Source organism: Chelonus insularis, unplaced genomic scaffold (genome assembly GCF_013357705.1).
Source record: "Chelonus insularis isolate UGA/USDA-ARS -01 unplaced genomic scaffold, ASM1335770v1 scaffold_303_pilon, whole genome shotgun sequence".
NCBI classification, from domain to species: Eukaryota; Metazoa; Arthropoda; class Insecta; order Hymenoptera; family Braconidae; genus Chelonus; species Chelonus insularis.
In genome coordinates, this window is record NW_023276792.1 from 567,673 (window position 1) to 580,626 (window position 12,954).

Sequence of the window (12,954 nt, forward strand, 5' to 3'; positions counted from 1 at the left end):
TCGTACCCGTAGTGTAATCGTCTCTGGGAAAAAGTTTCTAATAAGATGGATTCAGAAAAGCATTAGAGTGAATGAGGTCTTAAATTATCTTGGTTCAAAAATTCGCTTGTGCTGCGGGCATACATTCGTTTTTTATATATTTTTAGTTTGTCGACGTCTTGTTCTCGTTCTTCGTCTTCTTTATCTCCATCATATTCTTCTTATTTTCTTTTTGTATTGCGTTTCCAATAAGAAGAACATTCATACCAGCACTTTTGTTGAACAAAATATCACGTGAAAAGTTCATATGTTACTCGAATTTTCTTTGAACACTCGTTCATTAATTATTTAAGTATATTCAAGCAAATGAATGTAAACATGAAATTTTCAAACATCATAATGTGCAGAAGCTAAAAAAATAAATTAATTAGTTGAAATTTTGATTTTTCAAGGCTAAATGAAAAAATTAAATTGAAATTGCGCTCAACTCTTATTTGTGACAAAACAAGTGGTCTGGTCATTCACATCACGTTTGATTTTTTTTCAAGTTATTCTTAGTACGCTGAGAACAAATTAAAGCCCTGAGTAAATATTTTATTTTTACACTTATTAAGTTATATTATGTCACATAGTATGATGTTTTCGGTGAAAATGATTAAATGTTCAATTGTAATAATAATTATTCAGTTCAAATAATTTTCAATTATATAAATGCTTCATGATCTATATGCTTCTCTTTATTACATCATTTTTTCATAAAATACATCAAAAAATAACAATAAACAGCTCTTATAAATATACAGGTTGATTAAAACTAATTAACATAAAAAAAGTAGTTAAAACAATTATTTAAGATAAAATTTTTAAAGAAAACCATTTCTTTATTATTGTATAGAATGTTTTATTTAACATTAATCTTTAAAGAATATATACTTTGCGATACTATTAAAATTAATAACTTTTTATCAATAAACCAAACCAAAGAGAGAAATTGTGACAACGTTATTGTTCTATGCTGAAAGGAGACTACAATAAAAACACTCGTAGTGATCGAAAAGTTTTTATTTGTTTCTAGATGCCCAAGATAACATTAACGATGGAAATGTCATCAAGCAGAAATGGTCACACGCTGTAAATTTTGTGATATTAAAAACAATCTTTACAAAGTAAATAAATGTTTTACACGATTTTTTGTATCTTTTCACAATATATAATAATCAAGTTAAAATATTTCCTAATTTTAATAGTAAATAGCTTCAGGATCATATCTTTATTTCAATCAATTAATCATAATTATAATTATTTTTAAGTTTTTTTTAATGATTTAATGAAATATAACTAAAATCATTCTGTTCTAAGTAACACAATAATACATGTCAATATTTCATAGAATGAAATTTATTGAATGGTAGATTTTAATTATTCTCATTTGTTCTCATTATTATTATAAGTTAATTTTAATAAATTTTCTTCTTTCACTCTCCAAACAATGCAATACATTGAATGTCGCTTTCAACATATTTCTTATAAACCTATAGAAAATATTCACAATATTCTAAAGTACACGTGAGGATTATTAACGAAATAGTCTATGCAGTCAAGTCCATTAAGTGTTTCTTGATTGGTTTATTTATTAATTAATTACTCGAGATAGTAATTCATTTTTTTATTTTTATTTTAAAGGTAGTAATCAGTCACTCTTATTTATTTCCTCTTATCATTGTTTGAAATTCTATCTTTATACTTTTTTCTTCCAATCAAGCTTTTTATAATTTTTCTTTTCTTATAAATTATTTCGTGTTCAATTTCTAATTTAATTAACACTTGATAATGAATCAAAATAAATAAATAATTTTTCAAATGAATTTTTTGGTATATGTATAAATATTTTTTTTTGGTATGAGATAAGTGAACAAGATCAATCAATGGATTGTTGTGAAATTCCTGTGATTACCAGAATAAAGTAAAATAGATAGGTAATAAATGGTGAGCTAGGTGTGCTGTGAAGAGTAAAAAAGGGATGAGGAAGAATCAAGAACAGAAAAAGAAATGAAAAATTTTGGCATTACCCCAAGCAATTTGTACGTGGATTATTGCTCGAGTATGTGGAATACAAATTCACTTTTACTTATCGAGATCCTATAGACGTTTTTCATCCTTATTTGAACTTTTTTGTTTGTTCATCACGCGTTTTATACATGAGGTGTTATTTATTTAGTCTACTGTCGTAAAATAATACGACATTTTTAATTACAATTCACTGTTTATTATTTATAAAAATTCAATTTTGTTAATTTTTACATACAATAAGTGAATCAAATGCTTGACTTTAGAAGTAATTATGAGGTGTATTAAGGATTAATTAGATTGTCATATTAATTTCCTCTTGTTGGTGGAGTCTGTCAATTAATTTACTGAAACAACTTTTGGTAGTTGATACTCTCCTTTTAACGTAGGATAAGACGAGCCTTGGAAACTTTGAAAGTGATGTCTGATAACAGCTTCGTTGTTACGTTTGTCAACGCTTCAGGAATTTATGAGTAAGTCTAGTTCCGTTTATGGTATTTTTTATATTAATTGTTTTTGGATTGAAGGATTAGTTTTTTTTAGTCGTTGCTAAATAGTAGTAGGGAAAGTCCAATTATTATCACTGCTATTACAGCTGAAACAGAAAGAAATAATTTTTTTTACGACTAATGATTGAAAAAAATTTTAGTATCACTATGAGACTACAATTTAGTGATAATAGAAAAAAAGTTATTTGATACAAGAAAATTTTAAAAATCTCAAAAAGTGTAACTTGTTAAGCTATCGTAAAAACAGCTTACTCAATTATGCCACTACCATCACTAACGCAATCATTGCAACAATGTGTTTCAGAAGAAGGTTTTTGACCTCCTGGTGTAGAAGGTTAAATTTATACTAAAGAAAATCTGTAAGACTTAAGATAGAAGATTCACGCCAAAAATGTATATTACTAAACCGAACGAAGAAAAATAAACGGTGAACCCCCTGTTGTGATAATAAAATACTTTCTCACGATTGTGTTACAAAAAATATATATTAAACTGCTTATTTTTTTGACATATTTAACTTACACTATGTACGGTTTTTACTGTGATATCGATAAATTTCCATCTTAACTGCAATATTTTTACAATACAAATTGATAATATGATTGCATTTTGGAATAATAAAAAAAATAGTTGGCAGAAAACTAAATGAAATGTAAACAGTTTTGAATTTCAAAGAAACTTTAGAGAAAGAAGATGAATTTTTAAAGTATTAATTGGTATTTTATTTATAATGTTGTTTGTTACTAATTGACGACTGATATAAATTAATTGATATGAATAAGCAAAGTTATTTACTTTTTAAAAGTCATTTGTTTATTGACATTTATACTAATGAGTCGAGTATTTATTTATTAAATAATATTTGATTAGTTTATAGATATAATTGCAATAGAGAGTTGTTAGTAAATGAAAGGTTAATTAGAATGAAGAAAATTATTTGATATTTCTCTTCACTCTGTTGTCAGGTACTAATTATTACATAGTGGTTTTTAACTTACTTAAAAACTGTTGGTAATATTTCAAATTTTTATGCTATTTATTTTTGTAATTAGTTTTTAATTCTTAATTACCGAAAGTTAAAAAAATTTTTTTAAAGTATAGAATATTTTTTTTGATTCTACATTGAAATAAAATACTTCATTTATTATCAGACAATACCCTTTATTTTAAATAAATGTTTTTCATTCTATTCAACTTTTAATTAGATTGTAATTATATTTTTATTAGCTAGTAATTGAAATATTTGTAGTTCAGCACGTTTTGAGAAATTTTTTTATAAATTTATTTTTAATAATTTTAGTTATTGCGTTACAAAATAAAATCCGATTTTCTTTTTTAAAAAATATTCTATTGAAGAATTTGACAAAATAAATCAGTAAGTGCTGCCACCTTCTACGTAAGAACATTTATAATTGCAAGCTTTAGGATTGAAACAATTTCTGTTAAAAAACTTCCTGCTGACAAATGATGAAATGATGTAAACTTAATATTTAATATTCATCATACATCGGCATTGTTAATGCTGTTAAATATGATAATTATTATATTGGTATAAAATCATCTCTTGTAATGATTCATTGTATAAAACAGTATAATCTGCAAAGCTCTAGTGATAGCAGGAGAAATTTATTCGCTAAATGTAATATTCTATCGTGTAAGATACAAACAATAGTATTAACAACATATTGTTATTAATGAATAATTATTTATGTAAACTTAATTTGACATTATGATACGGTTAACAATGTATAGTATATGTATTCATATATTTATTGTATTCGTAGATCGGAAATATCAAATAGTGTTAACTATTGTTACTACATGATAATCAAGCATTCAACATAAATACAATTGATGATTTTCTGTACACAGATTGGTTGTTGCTTCTTCCGGTTATATCGGCATACGTTTCCGTATGAACGTTCTATATTTCCATTTACAAATTTACGTATATCACATTCATCACTATCGTGTTGCGTATACGTTAGAGCTGTAAAGGTCCAAATTAGTCTGAATTCAATGAAGCTGAAATTTCTGTCAGTTTGCTCGTTATTAAACCACGCGAATCATCATTTGCATCGATAACTTGGACTAGTTATCGCTATATGACGCAATCGTTTAATATTTGGCGTGATTTTTATTAATTTACAATGTTTTTAAGACTCATTGTCATGTTATTTTTCATCGAAATAATTTATAACTACTTTAAAAAACATATTATGTATAATTAGAATATTAAAAATGAAAAAAATTACATAAGACTATGATTAATTAGCATAACTATAAATTTCATTCAATTAAATATGAGTAGCAAGTGGTAAATAAATGAATTATCGTAATAAGATTAATGTTATAAAAACCTTGGCACGTAATGTGCTTTGTATTAGGTACATAAATTCTACCAAAATTAATCTATCTACTTGAAAAAAAATAATTTACACGTAATAAACAAAATATACTCTTAATTACTTTATGAGAAGAAAAAAGTTAACATAATCTGTATAATTTATTTTCAATGTTATTTCCTTACCACAAATATGGGTGGTTTAATGTTTATTCATTTACGAGAAATATGCTCAAAATAACTATTTTAATCTACTTATATAATGAAAGTATAATTTGTTTTTATTATAGTAATACATTTGACGACTTAAGTGCTGTCAAATCACTTTGAAATTATCCTATATACTAATTAATAGCAGTAGGCAGCAGCTGGACGAACTATAAATGGATGTAGATAAGTTATATATCATTGATTTGTTGAGAGAAAGTATTTTATTATTGTTAACTTTAATACCTTTTCAATGAAGTATTTTTTTTTTTAATTAAAAAAAAACGATAAAGATGCTTACATACTGAAGTAATAAAAATTTATCAAGTTTTAAACAGATATTATTTTTTACTAGATCAAAAATAATAGGAAAGATGTGGAAAGATATTTGAGAATATAAGATTAATGAAGTATAGTTGTTTATCAAAATTAGATTCCTGTGCTGAAAAGAGAATTTAACAACAATTCTTATCAAATGTTAAATCTTGTACAACATTGTTTTTTTGATAAAAAAAAGATAATTAGTATTTTCTTTTATTTACTGGAATACTTGTAACTTGTTTCCGAAATTGTAAAGAAGAATTTAATGAAACTATCACGACATGAAGTTAATAGTAAAACATCTTAAATTCAATTTACCATGATTGGAAGTAGATCCATTAAGAGGTGTCTTCATGGTATAATTATCCTCTTCATCGAAGAAAACATAGCTGGCATTGAAGCCTGTCCCATCCAACCGATCGTTGCTCTTGAATGTCACTCGAAAAAATTTCCGGTCGCTTTCAACATCAAACTCCTTCAGTTGGCCGCAATGTCGCGAATGTTTTCTATCACGTGTCATGTAGTTGGAAAATTCAACGTAGTCACTAGCTGACACTGCTTCACAACTAAATTGAAAAAGAAAAAAATATTATTTAATCATTTTTTATTTAATGGTCAATCACTTTGCTGATGTATGTAATCTTCTTAACGTTGGATTTTAAAAGAAAAAATTCCAGTTGAAACTAACAAATTATTATACATTTCAAACTAGCAGTACTAAGCTTCAACTTCAGTGCTTGGAATTGAATTTTTTGAAATGTGAAGTTGTATATGTAAAAGTATGGAAAATACATAAAATTTTTTGTAAATTTTTTTTCAACAACTTACCGAAATGGCAATAAGTTTAAATGAGAATATTTACAAACGAAATACTTCTTTTGTTTATACTTTAACTAACAATGTTGAGATTATAGTATAAGCAATTAGTTTATTTTTTTCGAATTAATGTCATAATATTGCGAATCCAACAGAAACATATTCTTTCTGGCAATTAAATAATTTCTATAAGGATTGAGTATGCTTAGGTTTTGAATATTTAATAATCTGCAGTACTCAGAGTCGTTATATTTGATTCAACTTCTGAAATATTTCTATATTAAGGTGGATATACCGTTTGTGGCCACTCTAAAGTTTTTAGCGATATTAATTAAAATATGAAGTTTTAAAAAAAACGATAAGTCAAAGTAATAAATTTCATAATGCACTTTTAAGACTATAGATTTTTAATTAACCAATAATAAAATATTTTTATGCAATGTGTATTGGAAAACTGTTGCTATAAAAAAATTCATGATAATAAAAAATAGCTTCAAAAAATATTACTTACAAAATATATGTTGCAATAAAAACATTAAAAAATTTTTTTAGAATAAAAATGATTAAATATTTCTCGAATAAAAATGTTTTATATACGATAATAAAAAGTGACAATAAAAAATAATCGCAAACGAAAAATAAATCTTTTAAAGGTTTAAACTTAATTTGATGTATAATAATGATAAATGTCATATTCTATCATCTTGGATAAAAGAAATTCAAATGAGTGTAAATAATGATAATGCCATTTCCTGGTCATTTCTTGAACTGGTAGTCAATTATCTTGACGTTGAAAATGGAATATTATAAAAATTTTTGATGTGATATTTTTGTGAACATGAAAAGAAGATCTATTTAAGTCATAAATTTAGTAGAAAAGTAAATAGAAAGATATTGTATGTCTTCTAAGGGTTTCATGCAGTGAAAAACGTGTGATTGATCAGATCATTTGGAATCTATTTCATATTATGCAAGACTCTCTCGTATCGGGTAGCAATGAAATACGACTATACGTGGATCCGATCACGTTTAGCTACGGTACACCGCATTTTCTGATGAATCTCCAACTACCCTTCCGCCTGTCTCTTGTTACTAATTAAAGGCCTTGGTCCGGTATTCTTTTCTAGGCCTAAATTTACTCCTTTATATTATAAGTGCAATGTTTGGGACTCCAGATTCAAGCCAAATTTGAATAGTTACCGATGTCAAAGTCACTTTATAAATCCAATAAACATTTGAGAACTTATTTATGAAAACGGAAGATAAAGAAGTGCACTCTTAAATCAGAAACATTGTAATAAGCTCGTAATTGAGTATTGTAAAAGCTTGTATACAAGACGAAAGAATTTATATTTATTCCCAAGCTGAAAATTTTCATCTGTTTTATGACTCTTTGATGAAGACGGAATTAGTTATAAAAAAACTCCTGTTTTATTACTAATACCTTGGAATATTTAAGTCTGTTTTTCTCCGCGATTTTTAGTAATACGAAGAAAAACAGATCTTTTTTTCGTCTGTTTTTGTCCTTTGAACTGACATATTAAGATGAAATAAGTCCATGATTAGTAAATTTATTTATTGTGTACATATAAATTTATTAAATACAAAACTGAATTTAATAAAAAATTAATAAAATATTTAAAAAGAAAAATATAATAAATAATAGCAGTAGCCAATACTAATAACGAAATTATTATAAAAATTATTCTCGTTATTCGTTTATTTGTTTCAATGTATGGTTTTTTCAAGATTTATATTATTCTGACTTACGATTCTCTTTCAATTCTGCTGTTTCTTCTGCTTACACTCATTAAAAAGACCATGCTTATGAGCTTATGAGAAGAATGTTGAAAAAAGTGACATATACAGTATTTTTTTTATCTGGATTCGAACTTGCAATCCTTAAAATCTTGAAGTCTAACACGTTGCCACTACGCCATTTAGACCTTAAGAATTCCTTTTTTACATTTAACTTTTAGTTATATATTCGATTATATATATATATATACTCACATATATAAATGATGAAAAGGAGAAAATGAAATCAAATTAAAATAAGCAGAAAAAAAAGATGAAGATGAGGACAAGATCAGATGAACTAAAGTTTAAGAGAGAAATACAGAAGCAGATTTACAATCAAGGAAAAAATCTGACGAATTTCGAAATATAACAGGTAAAATCATCAATTTTAGATATAAAATAGACGAAATTGTTCGACTTGCGTAATTATTTTTAATAAGCCTGAAGGTAAATTGGTGAATAATTATAAACAAATTTCCATGGAATACTATACAAATTATCAGTCAATATGCTCCCAGCATTCAATGAAATTTCATTATGATTCTATAGACTGAATACAAAGGTTCTAAGATAGTAAAAATTTCATTGGTAATTGATGTAGAAACACTTTGATATAATAACTTTGTTTAAACTCTCTTAATGCCTTTCATGAATTTATTGGCTCTCTGTCATTTACAAACATTTTCGTAACTTGTATACGAGCTCTATACAATATGTTTCATCGTGAAATTGAATTTATATTGCAGCATGTGAAACTTGTTTGGATAAAGTTTCACGCAGATTGCACCTTGCTTGTATAAAGTCCAATTTAACCTATTAATTCCAACGTTTGTTTATTTTAATTAGGTAAGTTTGTTGTGAAATGGATGTTTCATTTTTACATATCTTCTAATCCAATGACACCAATTTCAATCAGATTTCTTACTTTTTTTTGAACGTTTTTACGGGCTAAAACATGTGAACATAAAGATATGTTTGTGATTATATATGTTGGATGTCATAAAATATATCACACCGTAGCTCGAATGCCGTCATAACTCAAAAATTTTGGAAATCCCATCTCTGACGGTGTCGCGCTCTGAAAGGTCAAATATGTAATCTCGAATAGTGACGTGGAAATATTTTATGCTGCTTGTATGTCATAATATTGTATTTATGTTCAATTTTTTTGACTACTATTCAAAAAGCGTGACTTGAATGTATAGAAAAAATTTTATAATAATTATTAATAGAGCGTAACAACAGATAAAAGGATTAAAATGAACAATATATTAAAATTAAATCTAGAGTTTGGAATTGATAGGGAAATATTATTTTTAAATAATAATAATTGATGATAATGGCATTAATAATGCTTGAAAATTGTATCAACAGAATGATAAAAATAAATAACTTTGTAAATATAAAAATTTTTTTTGACAGGTAGTATTGATAAAGTTATCGCCCATAGATCAGTTTTATTTATGATAGAAAAGTTTTGAGTTTGAGTAACGACCATATTCAATACAAATTATGATTTATGATGATTATTTAATTATCTATTATTTAAATAGAAATAAACTTTTTCTTGATTATTATGTAGAACAAAAATAGCAAAAAAGTTGAATTTGATTGCTTATTTCAAAGAACTTTTCTCGATAGTCAAGCTAATAATGAAAACAAATATTGGATATAAAGTTGTCTTAAAAATTTAAAAAAAAAAACAAGGAAAAAAGATGTATTCAATTTAATTGAGTTTGATGAACTGAAGTTTGTCTGTTGAACTTACGGAAGTACTCCTTCAACGTCAAAAAAGTTAAAATGTAGATGTATTCTCTCGTTCGGTTGTCCATTAAAAAAATAATGACATTCTGTGTTACGTGGATAAAATCCAGGGTAATTTGGAGAAGCGATGGTACCATTTCGAGTTTCATTGCTGTTGAACACAAAAGCACAGGGGTAATCAGATTCTTGTCGTCCTGTTGTTATGCCAAAGTCTAAAAAAAAAAAAAATTAATTAATTAAAACAGAAGTTAATCCAATGACATGGTTTTATTTTACAACAGTACTTTTAAAACATATAATTCACTAAGACTCGACATTAAATACCATGAATAATTGTTTTAAAATGTTATTTTTTTAACTGTTGATTAAATTCTAAAATTGAACCTTTTTTTTAATAATTAAAAACTAATGACTATTAATTGGTTGATAATTAAGTTCTTTACTGGAAGATGGGAAAATGATTACTGTAATGTGCCTGGAGCGCTTAATAAAAACTTAAAATTCCAGAATTTTTCGCGCATAAAATAATTGAGTATAAAAAAATTTATGTAAAAAAAAGGTTTACGGATATTTTTATTATATATAGAGACGGTGTATCTTAGTTATTATGCGTTTTTTTTTTTTTACTTTTCTTTTTTATTTTCTATAAAAATGTTGAGTTTCATAAATTAACAATATATTCACGCCAACCTGATCAATTTTAACATTTAAATATAATCAGAGTGGAAAGTGGATCTTCAAAGGAGAAGAGTTAGAGGTTGTCAACAGCTTCAAGTACCTCGGATTTTATTTCACAACTAAAAATACCATGAGCAGGTAAATAAAGTACTTGGCAGGCAAGGCCCAAAAGTGGCGAACGTGACCTGGGGTATTCGTAAGGGAGCAGGAAGAGATTGTATCAACGAGAAAATGCACCTGATGCATTCCTTGGTGAAGTCAGTCGCGTTATACGGTGTTGAGGTGTGGGGGTGGAGTAAGCTCGGGCCCATGATAAAGGTGCTAGCTTTAGGTACAGTCAGAAACACACCGAGATAGCAGTACCCATTGAATGCATAAGACATTTCGAAGAAATACTGAGCATGGATAGTAAAAGGTGGCCGAAGGTATGTTTGATAGAGGAGATGGGATCGATTCTGAACCATAGACCATCGAAATGGGGTACTTGTGTGTATGATTATTTAGAGCCACTTGGTAGGTCAGACTTATGTGAACTGATGTGGGAGGATGCTGAAGTTGAAGAAATTGATGGTAGAGTATATGATAGCATCAGAGAAGGTTATAATAGTTGGTTGCAACAAGAGAAAGAAAAAGAATGGAATGCAATTCTAGCTTCATCTTTCAACTCACTCTACAAACACCTGGTGCCTGTAGAGGGCAAAGACAAAGAAAAAAGAGCTGACCATCTTAAGGGAAGAGCAAGAAAAAGTGATCTCAAAGTTATTTGGGCCAGGTTAATAAGGTGCGAAAACTTCAATTGTGCGTTCAAAAGAGGGTATGATATATGGACGTGTAGATTCTGTGATTGGGAAGCCGAAATGATTGAGCATCTTCTGTGCTGTAATTGTAAATCATGTTTAAAGGTGATGTCAGGGTATGAGAGAAGATATGTTGAGGGAGTTATCACGCTATTGAGTGGAAATATTGATGAAAAAATTTGCGAGTATTTTAAGGTAATAGACAGCAGCACAAAAAATAACAAAGTGATGCCTGGTTTATCTTTGTAAAAAATACAAGGTTGAGAGTAAAGTCAGATGGTGCGAATGTAGTTTGTTCTCAACTTAATGTAATATACGATGTATGGAAATTGCAAAAGCTCAGATGAGCATGGAATAAAAATAAATGTATATAATTAGATTGTATTTGGTTTTAAGAGCATGTTTAAATGAAATCAGTGACTATTTTAACATTTTTTGGCTGTAATGAATAAAAAATGAAATAAAGTGATTATAAATTTGTAATTTTTACATTTAAAATTTAAATCACTGAAATCAAAAAAACTCGTAAATCTTTGAAATTTATTTTTAATGATAATATAATTGACTAATTTAAACACACTTGTTAAGGATTTTGATTAAAATGTGATTCGTTTTCTAAAAATATCGAACTCCAGAAATCATAAGTTCTTTAAACACAGCAAAAAAAACTTTCTGACATAAATTATATTCAGTCTTGAAGGCTTTATGAAATTTCTTCATTAAAAGGAAAAATTTATTTTTCTTTTTACGCTAGTTGAAGGTAAAAAAAAATTGAGATCGTAAAGCTTTAGGAATGACTGAAAAAAAATAATTTCTCGATCAGATTTGTGCAGTGAAAATGCTGAGTCTTTAAGAGGATTAAAACTGGCAATTAAGTTCATGAAGAAAGATTTTTTATTACGCAGTAAAGAGAATCATATATATACATCTAAATATATGTATATAAAATATATGTACTTCTTCGAAAATATAAACTGTTGTATTTTCATCGTAGATATTTGTAACATAAAATAATATTTAAGAACAAAAAAAAATTTTTATTCACTAATAAATTTTTACTAGGCGACATTCGAATTATTTATGATAATTCAGTATATAATAGATTAAAATAGGTGTGCACATCATGAATGTAGTATTGTAATAAAATTTGTAATTTTTGAATTGAATAATACAGAGCGACGTGTTTCACAGAAATTCTGATAATCTATGCAGCTTAAAATTGCTAAATACACGTGTCATGTTACGAATAACATCCCGAGAACCACAATTCGAAATCAGAGGTCATTGATAATTTGTTCACACTGCTGATTTAGTCGATTAAATGATAGTCAAAATGTAGACGCAGTATGCATATATTATACAATACAAGACGTATAATTGAATTCATTCTCTATGTATATTAATAATACCTTGTTAACAACCATCTTTTGTATATCATGAATTCAGTTTTCAACTAAAATATTTGTTTTTCAAATTTAGCCCTCAATACAAAAGTAGACCAACGTTTTTTATTTATTTACTTCCGAAATATGAGACTTGGTGTACATGAATAATAGAGTTAACGAAAAGAATGGAGTAATAGGATTATTAATGTTGTTTAACGTTTTTATAGAATTGCAAAAGATTAAATGAAGAACATTAGAGTGGTTTTAGACAAAAAATATTTTCGTCA

At 26.9% G+C, this 12,954-nt stretch overlaps 1 protein-coding gene across 1 annotated transcript in view; it reads right to left on the reverse strand.

Annotated features, from left to right (window-relative positions):
• Positions 1-1,792: 1,792 nt before the first annotated feature.
• Sol1 overlaps positions 1,793-12,954 on the reverse strand; it is a 110,822-nt gene continuing 99,660 nt past the window's right edge. The window contains exons 11-13 of the mRNA XM_035093972.1: positions 9,812-10,019; positions 5,746-5,993; positions 1,793-2,641 (exon numbers count right to left, since the gene is read on the reverse strand). Coding sequence (XP_034949863.1) covers positions 2,586-2,641; positions 5,746-5,993; positions 9,812-10,019 — 512 coding nt within the window. The 3' untranslated portion in view covers positions 1,793-2,585. The remainder of the gene's footprint in view (positions 2,642-5,745; positions 5,994-9,811; positions 10,020-12,954) is intronic.